At 42.6% G+C, this 22,210-nt stretch overlaps 1 protein-coding gene across 1 annotated transcript in view; it reads right to left on the reverse strand.

Annotated features, from left to right (window-relative positions):
* The window catches only part of hivep2a (HIVEP zinc finger 2a), a 121,787-nt gene that overhangs the window by 20,211 nt on the left and 79,366 nt on the right, over window positions 1-22,210 (reverse strand). Inside the window, exons 4-8 of the mRNA XM_073492977.1 lie at window positions 6,420-6,494; window positions 4,965-6,306; window positions 1,160-3,042; window positions 584-844; window positions 169-337 (exon numbers count right to left, since the gene is read on the reverse strand). Of these exons, the coding sequence (XP_073349078.1) occupies window positions 169-337; window positions 584-844; window positions 1,160-3,042; window positions 4,965-5,955 (3,304 nt within the window). The 5' untranslated portion in view covers window positions 5,956-6,306; window positions 6,420-6,494. The remainder of the gene's footprint in view (window positions 1-168; window positions 338-583; window positions 845-1,159; window positions 3,043-4,964; window positions 6,307-6,419; window positions 6,495-22,210) is intronic.

Consider the following 22,210-nt stretch of genomic DNA (forward strand, 5'->3'; position numbering starts at 1 on the left):
CAAAATGTTTTATCATGATGCTGTGATCTGAATGAAAGGTTAAGAAAGTATCACAAACAAGACCTCGCTACATCCTTCGTCAAGTTTACTTTTCTATGTAAAATACAAAAAAAATGTATATATAGATAATCTGACAACACAGTTTTAGTGCTATAATGCAAGTCTTACCCCCAATGCTACTGCCAACCCTCTTGTTTCTACAGGCTAGATCGCTGCTGCTGTGGGGGGATCCTGATGGGCCAGGCCATGACCCATGCTCCAAACTCTCTTGTTTGACTGATATCTCAGCAGCTCCTGGTTCCTGGGTGACTGCCTCTGGATAAACACTCAGTGAAGCCTGTGAAATGGATGTGTAAGAAGGGAAATAAAGTTGGCCAGCTGTTATGAAATACCATTTTGTGACACTTCTGAATTGCATAAGACTGGAGAGAAATGAGTTGTAGTGGTGATTTAAACCTTATTAAACCCTCTTTTTCTTCTCCCATCTAGGTCATGATAGGTGCTCAAACTAAAGAACAAGAATCCACTAAAACGTCTAGCAAATATTTCAAGAATTCCAACATCAGAAGGATTTTTATGCTACCTGTCGGACAAGATATCCACGCCGGCGTTCCTTCATTGCAGAGGCACTGGAGTATATCTCTCCCTGTCTGGAGGAGGACAAGCTTCCATAGTCAAAGGATTTGCTTCGCATTTCAGGCAACTCTGTGGGCAGCGTGCATGGTGCCTGCTCCGATGAAGACCTCCTCATCTCCCTCTGCTGGTGGTGGCTGGAGTGACCGCTGCCGGGCACTGTCAGGAACTCCGACTGCTTAGGTCCACCACAAGATGCCAACGAGTCATCCTGGTTAAGATTTAAAGAAAATTGTTCCAACCTTTATTTTTCCACCTGGAATGTTCTGTCTTTTACAGAAGGTAGCCCATAAGAGCAATTACAAGTGCTATGAAAACAATACTACAAATGCCGGTAAGGTAGTTAAAGTTGCAGTAGACAATTCTGGAGAAAGATAGTTGATTGCTGAGTCTCATTCCCAGATTGTCAAATACTGAACCCAAAGTCTCAGTATTTGACAAGCCATGAATGAGACTCAGCAACTAACTATCTTTCTCCAGAATCCCCTTTAGGATACTTGAAAGTATTAAACATAGTATGGGGTACCTGTTTGGTGGGTGAGACAGACTTGAGGACTTCATCTCTGTCAAAGGACATGGAGAAGGAAGATGAGTGGGACAGGTTGCTCTCCTGGCTGGGGCTGCGAGAAAGGCTGGTGCAGGTTGACTCAAAGCTCGATTCCCCAGACGAGTGCTCCATGTCTGTCAGGCGCAACCTCTTCTTCTTGGGTGGGAGCTTTTCTGATGGCATCTGGGAGAGCGTGTCACTCCTCTGTGGCAGCTGGAACTCCTCCACATGCTGCTGCTGCTTATCCGGTTCCTTGATCATTGGAGCTTCTGTATCTTTTTCAGGCTTGTCTGGCTCCTCTGTCACCCGGATCTCAGGAACTTGGATGTTGGGTTGTCGGACTAGTTTATGTGGGATGTGATAAGGCTGGCCGGGTGAGGCTGCAGCTGATGACGATGAGAGGGAGGCCAGATCACTGTCACTTTGCAGCTGCTGCTCCATGCTCTCTGTCCTCAGAAGGACAGATTCAGGACTCAGAGCATCTTCAAAGATCTCTGTGTCTGACTGTTCAGAGTACTGGCTAGATGGAGCTTTATCTGAAGGCTGATACCCTGGCTGCTCAAAAGACTCAGACTTCTCGAAGGAATTTGGCCGGCTGAGGGAGTTGGTGTGCTGGATGACTGATATGACATTTCCAGCTGCCTTCCTGCCCTCAGAGTCAGGAAACAGTGCAATGTCCTCAGAGCACATGCTGGCACAGGTATCAAAGCTGTCGGACTGGCTGTGAGCACTGTGAAGAGAGCCCTTCCCTGTTGGTGTGCCTCTCGATCCATCAAAGCTACCTTGTTTAAACTCATAGTCCCCTATCATCTCTACAGAACCACTACAGCTACTGTCCCAATGTCCAGGACTGTCCTCTTCATCCCCAACACTCTTCTCTTTCCTCCTTTTTCTTGTGGCTATTTCTGACATGCTTACTTTAGTACCATATGGGCTGCAGGCAATGTGCTCTGGAACTCCTGGGCTGCGCTCACCAATTTTCATACCCAGAGATGAAGCTACATTCTTGGGCATGTGTCCATAGCCCTCAGCCTCTCCTACATGGGCTTCATTGGCTGATTGTTCAAATGCAGCCTGTCTTCTGAGTCTGCGAGGTGGGTAAAACACATCATCTGAAGTCATCATCTCATCGAAGGAGTGGCTGCCTCGAATCCCTGGTGGGACACTGAGGTTAGGAGGAGAAGAAGTTGGCATGGAGTTACTCCTAATAAGGGGTCCAGAATCTGAAGGAGGCTCCAGAAGCCCTGTACTGCTTTGACAGGGTCCTGTTGGATACTGCTTGGCATCTCCAGAGACTCCTACATCCCCTCTGAAACAAATGTGATCCTCAGCTATCTTTCCCATGTCAACAATAGCACCTGGCTGCTTTAAGCTAGCCAAGCTGCTGGGGTCTGCCCCTGCCATGCCCACTGTGATAGACTGTCTGGATCTGGAGTTGGGTCGGTAGTACCAAGTCCGACCAAACATAATCTCTTCGTACGTCTTGACGTTAGTATTTGGAGGGCTGATCTGCTGCTCTGCACTCTCGGAGCGGGAAAAGTAGCCAGAGTCTGTGCTGCCTTTGCTGTGAGGACTAAGGAGGTTCAGGGACTGGGACATGGCAGAATCAGAGTCCTGCCCTTTTTTCTCATTCAGCCTCAAGGCCAAACGTTGTTTGATGGTGGGGGAGTCATCCAGTGAATGCGCTCTTCCACCAGCCTGTGATGCCAACATGTGGTGTGACCCTTTTATGTCCTGAAAGGGTGGGCACTCCATCCCTGTGGAGGGGACTCCCCCAGGCTTGGGGACAATAAGGATAGGCACTTTCATAGACCCCACGGGCAGCTCTTCGGCTGAGTCTGCATATGCTGGTTCCACACCACCTGCACAATAAGAAAGAGGGGAACATGTTGTAGAGTAAAGTATAGCATGAAAAAGGTGAAGGACAGAGTAAAATTATGAGTAATTGATTTAGGCAATGAACCAGTGCAATTCAGAGTCAAGCAGCGGGGAGGAAACAATAAAAATTCTAAATGAAAAATATAAATTTTATTTTAGGTTTTAGGTTTCGATTATTAGCCAGTACCAAGGAGTTGTTTATACACCAAAAACCTTAACACATATCGATTTCACTGTAGAGATGTTTTGACACCATTTTTTCCTTCCTGATATGATACCTGAACTTGGCCCATAACGAGTACCAATATGATACCATTGACTCTGACTTGACATGAGCTTAAAGTCCCCTGCTGTTTATGGATATCGGCTACTTATGTAGTAAAAAAAAAAAATAGTGAAATTGCATACAATTGTATGGAATGCTACGGGGAGGTAGCAAAGTCCCATTTGGGACTATTAAATTACGTGGTATCGGATCAGTGCATGGAGTCACATACTCTCCGGTACTAGATCCAGCATATCAGGCTGAATTTTAGGCATTTCCAATACTGGTATCTGTATTGGAAATACCGTTTATCACTGACATTGTTTTGGGAAGCCAGAGGTCAGACACAAGGGGCTCTATCTTACGCTCGGCACAAAGTGGCGCACAGCACAGAGCTGGTGTCATTGCTAGTTTCAGATGGACGCTTTTGTCATTGCGCCCACCTGTGTTGGCGTGTTGGTCTCAAAGTGAAGTGTGGTCAGGAGCACTGATGGCAGATTGCTATCTTGAGGCAGCGGAAAGTGACTGGGCCATAGACCAACAAAAAGCTGGTCCAAAGATGGATGATTTATGATTTGAGATGCTGCTTTCAGTCAATTTAAACATTACCATGAACGCAGTAATGTACTGTAACAAATATCGTGGCACATTTAATCAGTAAAACTAAAAGCTGTAGTTATAAACTCTCCAAAGGAAATGAGTCAGGAGTTTTTAATAATCAGTGAAGTTTATCAGCTGTGCCTAAATGCGCATGTTAGTGTAAAGACACCCATATTGTTTCTGCTGCTGGAGGATCACTGCAGGTACTTTCATTAATATTTTCCTCATTAACGACGTATTTCTCCCCTCTCATCCCACCTGTAATTGATCAGGATGATATTTTATATGACCCGTCCTGCCTGATCCACAGACTGAGAATCGTGCACACACAGAGGTACGCGCAGCAGCGCTCCTCCTCCTCCTCCTCAGTTAGATATTAGTTAATTTTTTCATACGAGTCAAACAGAGCTGTTGTTGGGACAGTTGATTGTGAAGCGGTAGGGCAGGGGGTCAAGCAGCCGAGGAGCAATCCCCGGTCCCTCAGCGAACACAAGTGCTACTGTTTAATATGTGCCTGGTCCTGGCGCAGTGGGCTCTTAGAGGGGATGGGAGACGACACTCAGATTGGATTGACTTATATTCCACCCAAAACACACCCATGACTAATTCATAGTCTAAATACCACCTCTTTGCACCGTGTGCCGCACTTTGCACCCTGATTATTCGTCATTTAACTAGCAAAATAGACCTGACTCTAGACTCACCCTAAATGCAGTGGTGTGCTACACTTTAGCCCATGCGCTGTAGACCGTCTAAATAGGGCCCACGGTGTCTTTGAACCAAAATTTTTTGGTTCCTGAGGAATTGGGCTTTTAGGGAGGAGAAATTAGAGGTCCAGTTTGTAAGAAAAGGTGTCAAATACTGACGTTTGGGATGGCGACCCACCCAACCTACAATCCCAAAGCATCTGTATTTGACGAGTTGGGAATGAGACTCAAAATGCAAATCTACTAACAAACAAGACCTTAACGGTATTTAAAAAAAAGGTTGTGCATGATTCTTAAGAACTTTTAAAAATGTGTCATGTTGAGGCAACATTACCTGTATTCTTGTCAGCTTCAAAGGAGATCTGTGGAATGGGGCTGTCTTTGTCCGTCAGCATGGTGGAGCCCTCCACACCTTCCTCATCTGTGTCAGTACTCTGCTCTCCATCCGAATGGACCTCAGCCTCGCCCACTGGGGATGCCTGGTCCATGTCCCCGCTGCGGGCCACGGCTAGCTCTGAAAATGGTACGAGTCCAGCCTTGATGGCATGAGCGTGGGACTTGCGATGCTTGTAAAGGTTGCTCTTGGTTTTGAAAGAAAAGCCACAGGGTACACAAGGATATGGCCTCTCTCCAGTATGTGAGCGGATGTGCTTCTTCAGGACACTGGGCTTGGCGCAAGCTCGACCGCAGTAGTGACAGATGTACTTACCAGGCTTTTTCGGCTTTTGCTCTTTTTTGCTGTAGCCCTCCTCTCCAGGCTCAGGACCTGACTGAGAATATTGTCCAAAGGAGCTGGGTAAACTGGGAGATTTCTGGCGAGGAAACCTGCCAGCCCCAGCCCCATGTGGGTGAGTGTGTCCCGGGTGTCCTACAGGGTACAGATCATCCGAGGGCAACTGGCCAGCGAATGGCCAAGCATGAGGCTCTAGACCTGGCTGAGGTTTGGCTCCTGAGAGGAAGCGCTCAGTTTGGGGGTGCTGAGGGTATGGCTGGCCCAGCTGGTAGGAGTATCCCCTTGGGAACCCCTGTGCAAAGGGCCCTTGGGGGTCTTGAGATGGTGGGCCTCCTATGGCCCCAACTGCAGAGGGTCCAGATAGCAGCTTTCCAGAATTCCCTGTATATGCGTACTTCTGCTGGGGTGCTGATCCCCCAGTGGCACCACATGGCAAACTCTCTCTGTGTTTTGCCTCTGGGTCAGCAAAAGTGCATCGTTTGGAGGTTGCAGAGGGCTCGGACGCCCACTGTCTTTGCAGAGGCGTCTTCTCCTTTACCGGTTCCTTGTTAGAGCATTTCTGCCCCGCGGCAGCTGATTCACGAGCCTCCATTTTCGTGGAGCTCTTCTGTGGGTTAGAAGAGGGAGGAGAGAGGGGATGGTGGGGGAGTTGGGAGGGAAGGTTCTAGAGGGTTACAAGGTCCCAAAACTACCAGGCATGATAGCTGAACCTTTGAGGGCTGCCAACAAGTTCACAGAAACAGGAAGTACCCATCCATTGCTGAAATAGACTGATCATAAAGCCAGACTGGAGACAGGAATCAGGAAGTGGAAATAAAAGGGGAGCTTTAGTGGATAACATCAGAAATGTTTCTCTCCTTTTGCCATTTTGTAAACACGCGAATGTTGCTGTGCGTTGTTTTTCTGTCCAGTTCATTTAAAGGCAGAAGAATCCTTGAGTGATCTGGAGAGGACACAAGAAGAAGAAAAATGTTCGGTGGCTCAGCAGTGGATTTAATAGCTATGGTAAACCAAGGGTAACAATGTATTTAATATTATCAAATAGAAAATACTAACTTTTCTTTTGGGGAAAGTGCTTGTAGATCCTCTCTCTGTAGCTTCAAAAGTCATCCAGTTCTCTCAGCAAAAGACCTGCAGCAAAACAAAAGAGCCAATTAGTTTTAATACACTCCAAAACTCAATGATGGCACAGCTGATAATGTAACCTATACACACGACACCTCTCTCTTGCCATAAGTTGGTTTAATTTACATTAAGATGTAATATATTGTCTTCCAAGTGCGAAACAACACAATGTACTTTGTTGTACAGATAGGACTTACTCAGTTGTTAAGTACATGCCTGATGTGCAAATGTAAATGTCATTGATTGCTCAGTTAGTTTCTTCACACTGGAATCCATCTGTGCTTTTTGCCTTCTCCACCCCTTCCTCCTCCCTCCCTCCCTCCCTCCCTCCTTCCACTCAGTGAGTCACTGATGCAAAGCAAACCCACGCTGTTCCTAAAAAGACACAAAGGCTTATAAATAGCGCTGTGGAAGTGACGTCGGAGTGTCATAATGTGTGTAGGCGTCCAAAAAGGCCAAGTCAAAGAGCAGCCATCACCACTAGCACCTTTCCTTCCTCTCTGGGTGTCAGAGTTTGATCTAACTTGGTATGTACTCGCTCAGAGAGCAAACAAGAGAGCACACACACTCAGAAATAAAAAGAAACACATGCATGCTTCGATACAGTACTAGCAGGCATCGCAACTGCACTGCAAACACTGCAGTGGAGATTGTATATGTGTGTGTTTCCGTTGTTTAACGTTTCTTAACCACACCAACACCTGACAGAAGAGGCACAGAGCTACACACACACACACACACTCGCCTGCTGAAGTTGCAGTTTTGCTTTGTATTTTCTCATCTCAGGGTTTAAACAACCTCCCCCGCACTTTGATTGCAACACACACACACACTCACACACACACACACACACACATTCATATCTACGCACACACACAGTGTGGCCTTCGTGCTGGAAAGCAGGGCTCAATGACGTGTGTGTCTGGGGGCCCAACGTGAGATCTATAAATAGCACTTGAGGAAAACATGCTGTATTCTGAGCAGTAGGAATGTTAACTTTGGGCTACCTTGTGTTTTTCACATGCAAGCCCCCTTACACACACACACACACACACACACACACACACACACACACACACACACACACACACACACACACAGACTAGAAACATTAGCTCAGACCTGGGTCATATTTTTATGTTTTCCATGGTGTTAAGAGTGCAAGAATGCAGTCCGAAACCCAAAGGACTGACTCTTCTGTTAGAAACAATGGGCATTCAGTTTGGCAAGCATCAAACTCAAGATGATCCTGATTGGTTAGTAGAAGGGTCAGCTGACATAACTGCAGGCAAATGTGGACAATCTGTGGTCATGACTTGCAGATAAAGTTGATAACAACAATACTCTATTTGGTAATACTCCCTGAAGGCCAAAACCAGTATCGTAGCATCATGGCTTATGTGACATTTAATGCCTGAAGCACACATTGCATGCAGCACACTCCCTGAACAGGAAGTTAAGGTCCAGGAGATTTGATGTGCCACAGCAGGGAGCAGATTAGTGTTAAAAATGAGGCCAAGGTAAGTTTGGAGTGGATTAAGTTGAATTTTGTGTTAGTCTACAGATGCAGACCTTTGAAAGAGATCTTTTTCACACACAAGACAACTTTAGTGCAACATATACAGATGGGTGAATAATTTAAGGACAAACAACATAGAGTGTGTCAGTAGGGGTTGTTCCACAAGCCTCCAGAAAAGCTTCAGGGCTCCTTGTCAGAGATTCTCCAATTACACTGGAGAGATGGTGGTGGTCAATGCTGTCAAACGCGCCTCTCCAAAATCACCACCACCTACTAGATCACTAAAAATCCACCAATAGAATCTCCCCAGTGCTCACAATATTTCACTTTCTTTTTCATCTTAAAAAACAGTCTAAACTTTAAAAATAACAATTTCTTTTAGTTTTACTGACAGAAATAAATGAAATGCTGCGCTATATGTCTACTGTGTTTTACTTTACAAAGTTTTCTTTAAAGCCTTAAAATCAAGGTGGCCTCCCCAACCTGGGGAGTTGTGACCCCTAGGTTGGTCAGTGTCCTAAAAGAGCCCTTGAGCCTTAGCAAATACAAAAGGGAGCCCCAAGAACCACCTCCAGAACCTCCTTAATGACGACTTAAACCTCACAAAAGACCCCTAAAACTCTTAAAAGATTCCTTAAATCTGTAGCTTCTCAGAATAATGTGCTCATATGTGAAACAAGAGTACACCCAATGTTAAGTGTGTTAGTAAACCTGTTTGTATACACACTGAAAGCTGGTCTCTCCGATAAAAGTTCAACCTCTCTGTTATCTCAAGCCAAACAGCCACATTCAGCTTCCACATGATCGATTTCTGGCTGAAGTTCTCAAAATCAAACACTTGCTGTAACTCTTGCTGCCATTTGGGGTCACCAAACGGTGAGACTACTGCAGCTGTAACGTGTATCACACCTCGGCAGCTATCTGACCTCCTGACACACACACACCATCATAACCCATTTGACCTTCAAGCATGCGGATGATTCTAGTTCAAACTCCAGTTTGACCTTATGTAAGGTGACTGGTTTTGTGATGAAAGTGTTGAATGGTCGCAGTCTGCAGAGTGAGTGGGAGTGTGTAGTGAATGGCTTACATAAAGCTTTATTCATACATGCACCGACACAACCTGCCCCAGTTCCTGTGCGTAGGAGAGACATAGCTACTGGTGTGTGTGTGTGTGTGTGTGTGTGTGTGTGTGTGTGAGCGTGGGAAGTGTGCGTACCAGTTGTTTGTGTGTAGGCTTGCAAAGGGCATGACGAGACACCCGAGTTGTAGGTAGGTCAGAACAAGGCACATTCACAGGCTATACTCAGAGGTAAAAATAGTACGGCACACACACTCAAACACTCGCATGAAGTGATTTATCAGAACGCTTTAAATAACCTGAGTGACTTAACATAAAGGAGCAGAGAGAAGTTGGGCTTTCATACACATGGAAATAGATCTGTGGTGCTTTAAACCCACTTCATGTTTTTCTTAAAACATCACACCTGATCTACATGTCTTTTTGTGTTTATATGTAGGCAAAATGAATGATCCACGTGTCTCGAATTGTCCAATCACAGGCACACAGCACTTAGAGCAAGTGGGATCACATAGAAACATAAACAAGACATTGTTATCTGACTGCTTACACCATATTTTTGTGTTTTCTTGGATGCCGTAAGGTGAAGTGAATGCAAACACCTCCACAAATTCATTAAGCAATCACTGACTTCTTAATAGTTATACAAAAAAAAAAAGATCCAGGAAGAGTTAGAATCTAATGAAGACCTTGAGTCGATACGTGTTGTCCTGTTTGTTTGCCTATGAGCTTGGCGAATAAATTATTATTGTTTCAATCTGAGAGCCTTGTTTTGTTTTTCCATGGTTGACTGCACCATTTAATAGCAAGTAAGGTTTCCTGGATATTGTCATTTTGTACTTTTGCACCACTCGGATCAGCCATCAGAGCCATACAGTGCTTCCATTTTCCACTTTCATTTATGATCGTCTAAAAACCTAGATAGGGTTAGTTATCATTTGAATTTTTTGACACCAGTGCTAATATGCAACCAGGTGTCATGCCAAACCATGTAATAAACTTGCCGGTGCACCGCGTCACTATGATGTTTGGCCTCGCCTACCCATCATTTTGTGGTCAAGTTATCAATAACAAACATACAACACCCGCTTAGTAAAGGCACCACAACTACTTGTTAAGGTAGGAAAAGATCATGGTTTGGTTTAAAACAGCTACTTTCCAGAAAACAGCACATCCCTCTAATGTTTTGGGTTGCACTCCGATGTGAACCTTAAATTGCAGGTGGTGGGTCTACTGAGAGACTGCTATTTGTGTCAAGTATAAACCTTTACTTTAACAAAAACCAAATATCTAAAATGTAATCACAACTCAAGCAGCTGTCCAGGCACTACTTAAAGATCATTAACAACCACTCTGAACAGACTTTTGATACCATCTTCCCATACAGAACAATCCTTAATTTTCAGCGCTACCAACATTTTTTGACACCCAGCCATGTTTTTCAAACTTTTGTTTTTGGATCCATGATTGTTGTCCATATATCAATCCTAGAATGGCACTCAGTAGAGCGTATACCTCCACCAAGTCCCCTTTAATTCAATCAAGCCAAATCCAGTATCAAATAAAACACACTTTAATCCGCTAGATCCAGATTTTTTATTTGGAACTGCATCAAATTGTACTCACTCACAGATACCAGCCACCTAAATATGCCTGATTTTTCTCATCAAGGTCCATGCATTATTCCCTGAGAAATTAATGGAAATCTTGAAAAATGCCATATCCTGGATTCGTCCCTTTATCCACATCCACACCAAAACTTAATGGGGTCTGTTCCAGGCAGAGATCCACCACACATCCAAGTTACATGGCAAACCATTCAGATTTTGCGTAATCCTCCTGACAAACCAACCAACCAACCAATAAACAAAGACTTGGCGGCGGTAAAAATGTTCTCGAAGACCAAAGAAAGGAAACAAGGATACAAGGGAGGGTACAAGGACACAACTACAAGACCTAAAACATGCAGAGATGAGCAAAGAAAGGCCAAGGAAAGGGAACAAGGACAAGACAGAGACTAAAACAGTGATCCATGAGATGAGGAAACATACCAATATAATGTTCCTATTGCGAGTTCAGACTATTAGCAGGATGAATTTTTTGTGTTTTGTCCTGTTGTGGCCTTTCTGAAACACCTGTTCCTCAACACGTCCATACAGTAGTGCAGAACCACATCTCGATTGTGTCTCACTTTCTGAGACCTTTATGGTGAAGATGTTCTTCAGACTTCTTGTGCTCGACTAAACAGACATTCACTGACTTGTAAACGAGTTGATACACAGCAAGACAACAGATTCAATAAACCTGAGGTGCGTGCAGGTACATGTACACTCTACACACACACATATATATATATATATATTTCCAAACCCTGGAGGTACGAATACTGTGTGGGCATTAACCATGCAGTAAGAACAGAAGGCTGTGTGTGTGTATATATGTGTGTGTGTGCTCTATGAAGTGTGTGGGAGGCTGTTCAATCCTGAGGGCTGAAGGCACTCTCTCTCTCTCTCTCTCTCTCTCTCTCTCTCCCTCTCTCTCTCCCTCCCTCTCTCTCCCTCTCTCTCTCTTCCTCTCTCTGTCCCTCCCTCTCTCTCTCTCTCCCTCTCTCTCTCTTCCTCTCTCTCTCCCTCTCTCGTTCACTTTGACAGTCGGGAATAACTTTGCCAAAACGACAAGATAATAGATCAACATTTGTGCAAATCCCCTTTGCTCCTTGTATCATTATCAGTATTTTTGAGTGTGTGTTCAGATGAGGGTTGCGATGCATTCACACACACACACACGTGCACGCGCACACACCAATAATCCCTCTCCTACAGTGTCTCGTTCAGATATGCAGTCGATAAGCCTCTCATTTACTTTCAATGAAAGACCCAGACGAAGGTAGAGCTGGCTTCTAGTGTAACTGTGTGTATTTGTGTGAGTGCATGTGTGTGTGTGTGTGTGTGTGTGTGTGTGTGTGGTGGCTAGTTATTCTTAAATTGGCCCGCCAGGGTGCCGCATACCAGCTGGAATGGTTGGAATTCCTGTGACACAAAAACAGAGAGAAAGTATCTTTGTGTGTGTGTGTGTGTGTGTGTGTGTGTGTGTGTGTGTGTGTGTTTGTGTGTGTGTGTGTGTGTGTGTTTGTCTTGCCCTGCCTGTCCCTCTTTTACATATGCAGCAGAGAATACATTTCTAATCATAAAACCATAAGCAGAACACAAATGAACAACAGGTCAACTGTGTGGGAATAATGTCTCATATTTGATATGGGAGGATACAGATAGGAAACAAGGACACAGAAAACAAAGATAAAGAGGGAGTGCGAGGAAGCAGGAAGGAAAGGATGATACATAAGGATACAATGCACTAAGAGAATAAGAATGCAGGGATACAGTAGATGGAAAAAAACATACAGGAGTCGATTAAATTACAGGAGAAGGAACAACAAGACAGGAAACAATTACAGGAAAGAATCAAGGAGAGGAAATGGAAATGAGGATGAAGAGAAAAGAAAAGGAAGGCTAGAGACGACACAGATAAGGGAACATGGACACCTGAAAGGGAACAAGTGTATAGTGTCGGGCCACAAGGATAAAAAGGAACATGGACTCGAGAAAAAAGAAGAAAGCACGAGAGAGCAAAGAGGCTAAAAGCAGACCAAGGAGAGGAATAAACCCAAAGGAACAGGAGGAAGAATACAAGCTAGGGGACAAGGACACAACAGCGTGGGGACAAAAGACACAGATGAGGGAAAAAAGAAGGTAGAGAAGCGAAGAAAGAAGGATATAAATGAGGGAGCAAGGACGAGACAAATGAGACCTGAGATGAGGAAACAAAAAAACAAGGACACAGCGTGAGGATAAAGGAGAGGATTTCAGTATCCTTGTTACAAAAAATGGTACAAGGATACAAGTGAGGGAACAAGGACACAAGAAAGAGACTAAACAAGAACGAGATGAGGAAACAAAGACCAAAGAAAGATAGCAAGGATAAAAATGATGGAAGAAGGGCACATCAACGAGACCTAAACCACACAGAGTTGAGGAAAGAAAGGCCAAAGAAAGGAAACAAGGACACAACACAGAGACCTTAAAAGTACATACTTGTGGTAAGGACTAACGAGAGGCATTACAAGGACTCAGATGAGGTATCGATGTGCTTTGAAATGGAATGTAGCCGCTGAGGATGAGAGTCATGCTGGCTGAGGTCAGGTTACTGTACCATCACTGTCCTCACACGCACACACACACACACACACACACACACACACACACGCTAATAGGTATATCAACTACATGTATGCATGGATTAGACACACGCTCACACACACACAAAGGCCGGGTTCGTATTTCTGAGTGGTAGGCGAAGTGTTCGGGTACTTTGGGTGGTCAGACGCTGTGTAAATTATTTAAACATGTTACTAATGGTTTCCATTCAGTGATTAACCACTTTGTACCGCCAGAGAGAGAAGGAGGGGGGAGAGAAGGGAGAGAGGGGGAGGAGGGCGATGGAGGGCAGCTGGCAGTGTGTTTGTTTTTTGGCTCTGCTCTGTTTGGCCCCAACTGGACCGAAACCACACACACCTCCATTAAAACACTACCTTTGTTTTACCTGCAGGGAGACAGAAGTTACTGGAACAATAAGCCGGACTGAAGAGTGTGTGTGTAGGTGTGTGTGTGTGTGTGTGTGTGTGAGTGTGAGTGTGAGTGTGTGAGTGTGTGTGTATGTGTGTGTTGTAATGTACACTGGGAGCTGGTCCATCTCCTGGCACATAAACTGTCCTCTATCCATCTCTACATGTAAGCTAATGATAACTTATTATGGTGCAGGTTTAGCCTGATAATTAGACGTAATTACCAATCAGGTGTCCCTTCATCATGTAATATCTGCTCTGTTGACCCAGAGGCTGAGGTAGAGGTTCCTGGCAGCAGTTTGTCATATCTACTGAAAAAATATTTTTATTCAAGATATCTCAGGAGCCTCTTTTTTTAATGGACGAAGGTAGTCTTTGCACTGGGGAGTGCCCCTCTGAAGGTTTTTTTTTTGCACCTTTCAATCACGTTTTCTGTCTTATATGTATAATAATTGTTGTGTTTCTGTAAATAAATTCGTTCGTATCGTATCGTTTCAACCTGCTCAAACTGGAAAGTGTCATAAGATAACTTTTGTTGTGAATTGGCATTATATAAATAAAAATGGACTTGACTAGGCTTTCATGTAGTGAGGTGGAAATAAAGGTTTCAATATTTATCTTGTAGCTCATCTGACTTTCATGTATGAGACCGTAACTCCTGTAACATATGTGCAGATAAAAGTACTTTAACCACATTTAATTTGCAAAAATCTGTCCTCAACTTCGACCATAAAATAGTTTGAAATAACAGTAAAAAGTATCACTGCAGCAGGCAGTGGATGAAAAAAAAAAAAAAAATAGGAATACAGGCATGTCATGATCTTCCAAATTTATGATTCATTTATTAATTTATTAATTTTTTTCCGCACTGACATCTGTACCATTGTAAAACAGTTGTTTCTGGATTAGTAAAGATGGCCTGACAACTGTCATTTACCTTTTTAATTCTTTAACAGCTTGACTTAATCCTGGCTGCTTTGAGTTGAAAAATCACCAAAACATAAGATTCTCGAGTTACACAAATAGAGAGCCCTTCAATGATTCAACATTGAACAAATAAATAAATAAATAAAGGAATTCAGTTTGTTAGAAAGTTCGGTTTCTCAAATCTGTCCCGAGTAAACCCTCTTCCCAAACAAACCAATAAAGGATCTCTGAAAAAGAAAACCCAAACATCTTAGCCGCAGGCAAACGCTAAACCAGCTGTGTCATCTTGGAAGTGTTTGAAGTGTGTTTTTTTAATCCAGGATTTGCAGAATCGTCAAATATTGAGCCTTCTGTCTGGTAAAAAGGGTGTTTCAGTCTCATCTTTTGGCATAATTACTGCAATTTTCCAGTTACTATTTTCCTGGCTCTGCAAATCTCTAAAATAAATGACCTATTTGAACTTCTGAAACTTTCTGACATGTAGGCAGCGATACAGAGGTGTGCAAGCAGGATAGTCCAGGTTTGCAGACCTATGCACCTCATCATAAATTCATGTTTATGTTCAAGTTTTATTTCCACAAGTTAAAATCGTTAAAAAAAAACAACTTGAGAATAATAAGCAGGAAGAAGGTTAAAGGCCGAAAATGGCCTCCTAAATAAAATAAAAGAGACAGTATGTATTTCATGTAAGAAAGAAAAGAAAAAAAACACTGAAAACAAAAACACCAAATAAAACTAAACAGGGAAGCATCTGTCAAACACTTTTAACCTCATAATGGTTTGACAGGATTATCATAATCTGAGCAAAATGTGAAGAAATTAAATTACTTGTGTTAGTTTTTGTGCAAACAAAAACAGCATGTGTGTGTGTGTGTGAACCAAAAGCAGGCCGACTGCAGGTCGCTGCAAAGTTAAATTTAAAACATTTTAAGACCTTCTCGGTGCCAGTCCAAATAAAATTTCGGGCCAATTTCAACCCCCCGCCGCTGCTTTTATAAATAAAAATACACTTGCTCAGCAGTTATGTTACAATACCTGCTTTCTTACATCAGGCCAGGTAAAAGTTTTATGCAACTTTTGTTGATAATTAAAAAGTCATGTGTGAAGAATGCTGTTCTTGGAAACATCGCCCTCCTTCTCCAGAATACACCTACTGTGCCCTTGAGCAAGGCACTTGAACTCCAGCTGCTGCAGTGAGGGCCGACAGCGGGAGGTCGGGGTTTAACCAGGAAGCTCCCAGCGTGACGTGTGTGTAAGTTTACAAGCGTGAAGAAGATGTGAACACATGTGGATTTACCTTCAGACAGGACTCGGCTCATATGGAGGAGTTCAATGTGCCTGCTTACATTTTAGATGTTAAACTAGAGAAATTAATATGAATGATCCACCGTCTACATTCCCATTTTCCTTCAGCTTGTCTCCTCTTCTTTTATTTCTGTTGCTCACTTCCTACATTTCCCAGAGAGCTTTTTGACGTCCTCCAAAGAAAGAGCCGGAGCCGGTTGCTGTCACCTCTGGGTTATGTGTGTAGGAGGACGGAAAGCTTTTCCAGTTGAATAGTGAGAATCGAGTGCTTTCTCGTAACCCGTCCTGTCTTTTACTGGAGCTGCATTGAATTCTGGTCTATTTTTTGCTCTTGTGGGTGCAAGAATCAGCCTCTCTTCCTCTTTTGCAATGGATTTTTTTCTTTCCCTGTGAGAATTTTGAACTGTGCTGCGAGAAGGCAGCTCGAAAGAGAAGCTCTCGTTCTCTGAAGGAGGCAGATTCTCAAATCAGGAGGACAAACATTACATTTTGTATAATATGCCCTTTAAACGAAAAAATTAGGACAATAGCAACCGAATATTGTCGTCCAATATAAAAAATCAAAATGTCGTATGAGCAGTCATTAGTAACATATACATTTCTGATAGGTGACAGCTTTGTGGTCATTTTCATGATTTTAAATAAATCCAATTATGCTGATAAAGACTTAATATCTTTCATTCCTTCCTCCTAAAGACTCGCAGCGCTGTGGAATGCTCCCCTTCCTCTTTTGAGCTGAGAACAGCTTGTGATCTTGAGTTAACCACAATAAAAAAATAGTAATTATTGCAATCCCGGCCGTTCTCAGGTTACGTAATTTTGGGCTCCAAATGTTGCACTTTTACAAGGTAATAAAATAGAAATTTTGAAGAAAGTATTCAGTATTATTGAGAGTCCATGGGAGGTGGATATCATAATTAGTTTATTGATTAAGGCACCATGAGAAGAAAGATCAGCCGTGACAGCATACAACATCAGCTGGTATTGTTTTCCCAGAATGAGTCTGCATGTGTGTGTCATCATGGTAAAATGTGGTCCTGCATACACCCTTCATAGAGGAAACTACCACAGGAGCAGTTGTGAGCACATTGCCGGGTTTTAATATGTCTGTCTGTGGACAGATTTTTGTCAGCGTCACAACCGTGCAAGAGACAGTCATGAAACTTCACAGGTGTGTTATTGAGATCCAAATGAATGGTGTGTTCCATCGCACTCAAAACTCGGACAATAGGAAAAGTGCACAGGAACGGTCATCCAAGTCAGAATTACAAGTCAGAAACTCGACGACAGAGAGTTTGCCGACATCACTTCGCTGACCTTATCACTTCTTACTTCATATAGTGTTTGTTTAGTAAAACGTGCAGTAAATACAATTTTGTTGTTGTCATTTCCACTTTCATTGAGTTGATCTGTGCCTCATAGAAGTCTTTGAGAGTATGGGTTAGGAGCTGACTCCTGTCTTATTTTAAGAGCCCTTAACTGTTAAATCAGCTGCTGTAGCTGCTTGTGAAGTTCGCAGGCTTTCCATTCAAACACCTGTTTGCAGTGAGTGTCCTTGTTTTTCCGAGCAATGTTTTCACTGTTCAGAAACAAAATGATTGTTACATTTTAGATTAAAATCAGTTCATTTCAATGTAATCTTCATGCATACTGCTCAGCCTTGACTCCCCAGAAAAAGAGGTTGGTGTTCACGACTGCTACCCTACCCAGCATTGGGACTTTTAACTAAATCTTTAAAGTGCCAAAATGAAAAAAAGCGGGGTTTTTTGTGCATGGGTCCAAACAAAACTCATGGGCATGCACACCCTCACAACACACTCAACATCTTTATTAATGCAAATGATATCACTGGTACAGGCAATGTAATGTAACAACTATTCTCCAGTCTAAAAAGTGTTATCTTATCTTCCTCTCTGCAACCACCTGGTGACCTGCGTGGGGGTCCCAATGATTTACAGTATACAGCACTGACTCCTGTGCGTGGAATTGTATTCAATATGGAACAGAGGTGATGATGTCAGCTGTAGGAATGGAGAGGCAGTGGGAGGCACACGGGCCAGATTATATAGTCCAAAGGCCCAGATGGGAGGGTCCTTTGACTGGGTTGGTCCCCTATCTGCCGAGGTTGTCCAGGACAGCCTCCAAGACAGTCAGAGGGACATCACGGTTGCCACATCCAACTTTTGTCGGAGTATTAAACTGGCTAGTGCTAACATGCTAGCTCGCAAATTAGCTTCACTGCATCAACAAGCTTCAAGCATCACATATACCACAGAGATGCACAAAAGGATTTCACTGTGCCACTTTTATGGTCTGATCAGGCATACAGAAATAAACAAATAAAAAGCGGACTGCTAAGATTCATCGAGGTTGGTTTCACCTGAAACATCCAAGTAAGGACTTCAGGAGCAGAACTAGAAATAGATCCATTTGTGGAATAAAAATATCATCACCTAAAACTCATTATTCTGGGTCTCTAGAGTCCCCGTGCAAAAAGCATCATAAGGGATTAAATTGCCGACTGTTCATGTTGAAGCGACCATGTTTTGTTTTAATTTAGTGCTGTCAATCATCTGATGCAGATCTGCACGTGAAGAACAAGGAGGCACAAAATGACAGAGAGAAGAGGCCCTCCAGAAATGACTGAAATTAAATCTAGGAGAGATGAATCGAATGAACTTAATCTGAACTGTGATGCACACACACACACACACACACACACACACACACACACACACACTTGAGCAGACAGCTAGTAGACAGTGATTTACAGCAGGTAGGAAGTCAATTATGCTACTGGATATTTCTGTCAGAAAAAATATGTGTGTGTCTGTGTGTATTTCTGTGTGTGTGTGTGTGCCCTGAATAGAGTATGTGTGTGGGAGGTGGCAGCACAGGCAGCTTTGCTGAGACAGGATGAGGGTGTGTGTGTGTGTGAGAGAGAGAGAGTGTGTGTGGGAGGAGGAAGTTCTTGGTGTGCCAAGGTTACAGTGCTGCTGCTGCTGCTGAATTGCTGTTATAAAAGCCGGAGTTACACAACGGAAATACTCCAAACTTAACGCTGCTCTGTGACGGGGGAAGAATCAAACTTTGTGATCCGGAGCTTCACATTCACTCACTCATTTTCTATTTTAATTCTTCCAACAACAACAGAGTAGAGCTGCAATGATTAGTCATACAACTGAGTAGTCGTTTGAAAGGAAACTAGTTGCCAATATTTTGATAATCGTTTCAGTCACATTTCAAGCATAAATATCAAACATTTTTTCTGGTTCCAGCTGCTAAAATTTAAGGATTTGTTGCTTTTCTTTGTCATGTATGACAGTAAATGAAGAGTCTTTTGGTTTTGGACTGTTGGTTGGACAAAAGAGGCAAGAAATTTGAGTATTTCTTTGCAATTTTTTTGCAATTTATGAACTAAACGATCGCTTGAAGAGATTAGGAGATCAATTTCTACTCTGACAAAGGGCTGCAAGTAATGACAATTTTCATTATTGATTAGTTTGCTCATTATTTTCATGATTAAAGGGGAGTTCAGCTTTTTTTTAACAAGGGCCCTATATTTACATGTTTTGCTGTCTAAATGATTCATATTTACCAAAAGTTTTGGAATTGGTCCAGTAGATCACCCGCTGTCAAAATTACATCCAGTAAAAGTGCTGGTTTTTGCCACTGACAGAAACACAAGACACAAGTTAAACAAGACTTGTGTTTCTGGTTGCATAAAGGATCTTATTATTGAACTTTCTTTAATGTTATCAGACACTTACAATAACAACTTCAGCCTGTCTGTGGCAACAACAAGCACTTTCAGTGGATGTAATTGTGATTGCCGCAGTTGCCCCAAAGGATTACATTGCAGCCATTGCAGCTGTGTCGCTGCTGCCAGCTGAGGCGATCCACCGGGCCAATTCCAAAACTTTTGCTAGGTATGAATCACTTACACATTAAAACACCAGAAAAATACCAGAACTCCCTTTTAATCATGAAAATAATGAGCAGAATAATCGATAATGAAAATAATCACAAGTTGCAGCTCTGTTTCTGAGTAGAAATTGATCTCCAAATGATGATTGCATCCTTAAATTCCTCGATGATCTCAGTGCAGAAGCACCACAGGAATACACAGTGAACACTTCATGGATCAGGACTCTAACTGCAGTTTTGTTCACAATGTTCAAGCATTTAGATTTAGAAGGAAGTCATAATAATAATAAAGTTGATAAAACAAAGAAATCAAAAATGAGTGATGGTACATTTTTTTATTCCCACAGCTTCATGTTTCACTTGTTGGCTTCTTTTCATGCACAAATGCAAATAATGTCGCCTGCAGGCTTCCATAGGTGATCTTTTGGTCTGAGTGTGCTGTTAGGAGAGAAAAATCTTGTGGTTTCTTAAGAGACGAGACCCCGAGAAGAGGAAGAAAATACTGACCGAGTGCAGCGTCTAAACCAAACCAACAAATATGGTTAAAAACAAGTCAACAATGGAGGGTGGAGATGCAGTTTAATTGGTCAATAACATTTGTTTGGAATAACGAGCAAAAATCAGATGAGGAGGGAAAATGGTTTTTCAAGAAGTATTTCTGACTCTGGGATGAACTCACAGAAAAGCCTGCAGCAAGTAAACACATGATGAGGATTTTATTTTTTCTCATTGTTGGTTTTTTAGCTTCAGACTGACCAGTGGAGAAAATACTGTTTATATAATTTACTAGTAACAGACCAAAACCACTGAAGAACGACCGGGTTTAATCCAAAATGTGTGTGTCTGGATGAGATATGTTTCTCAGTGATTGCTGTATCATTTTGTACATGTGTAATTATGTGTGTGTGTGGCCAGTCCTGCAGGGTTTAGAGGTGAGATCACTCTCTGTTCTGTCCAATGAACACAACCAACATGTATGCATGTATGTATCTGTGTGTATATGTGTGGTTTCAGCTTTAAATCTCATACACAAGAAAGCTTCTATCATCCTTCAAATAACCACTAAATTATGGCTATCTTGGTGATTTTATTTTGAAAAAAACATTGTTATGTAAATCACCTGATAGAATCCGTGCACATTCACACGTTCTACCGATACACAACAAAATAAATAAATAAATAAGTGAAATGACTCTGACGTCTCTAAAGGTGGCCTTGTTCTCTAATTTACTCCCATTTGCTTGTTTGCTGTTTGCTCTTTAACGCAGAGTCAACACTTCCTCCATCTGTTCCAAATTAAAATGCTTCCAGCGGCTCGTCGGGGATACTCCCTACTCTTCCCTGGAAAGCCTTTATTATGAAACCACTAAAGGAAGTGTTGGCTTTCATTAACAGCAGCCTCGACGCACGGCAAAGTATGCACAGTATGTCTGTAAAGAAGTGAGCGGGGCAAGTTTATGTTCCTGCTCCGAGGAAATTATGTGCATACATTTAGTATTGCGTACTGTATATCTGTTAATTGGTAATTGTAATGTTGCTGTTTGTGTAACCTGTATAGGGACTACAGATGTAAATACGCATTCTTGTTGTCTATTTTAATACTAATGTTCATGAACTTGCTCTGTCCTTCAAATTAAATGAACAAATAAAATTCAGTAAAATGCTGAAATCACCACAGCAGCCACTGGGGGAGAGATGCTGGGGATTTTTGGTGGTTTTTGCCTCTTTTCTGGGTTTTAATTTGGCCTCATTATTTTAAACAACCTGCACCAGATTTTTCAAAATTTACAGCTGCTAAAATTATAACTTTCAGCTAAATTTCTATAACTGTCAACATTTTTCATGTTTATCTTGAACTTGGAAACAGTATTTGCAGAAAACCTCTCGCTTGATTTAGTAGCTTTAATCGTATTACATGGTCTTCCTCAGCAGATTTAGTTTGTTCAGCACTTAATTAGAGTTTGTCAGCTATAAAACTCAAGTTTCACACACACACACACTGTAATTTCCAGCCCAGGCAGCAGGATATAATGTTAGCAGTTAACATTTCTGCAAACCACAGATACGTCAGAGGTTGACATTTGTAGCAAACGTGTAATATCGCGATCACATTATATGATTATTAGCCACCTTTCACTTCAGGAAATGGAGGGGATGGTGGTGATGTTATTACAGCCAAAAAGGCAGCCAAACAGCGGACCGCAGTTCAAGTCATACCCAGGATATTTTTTAAGGACACATGAGGAAGTTTCCAGACATTTTTGTTGCGTCAAAAACTGGGTTTTGCGGACTTGGTGTCTACCAAAACTGTCTAGTTTTCACGAGAAGTTGGACCATCTCTA

The sequence above is a fragment of the Pagrus major genome, chromosome 22 (genome assembly GCF_040436345.1).
Source record: "Pagrus major chromosome 22, Pma_NU_1.0".
Lineage (NCBI taxonomy): Eukaryota > Metazoa > Chordata > Actinopteri > Spariformes > Sparidae > Pagrus > Pagrus major.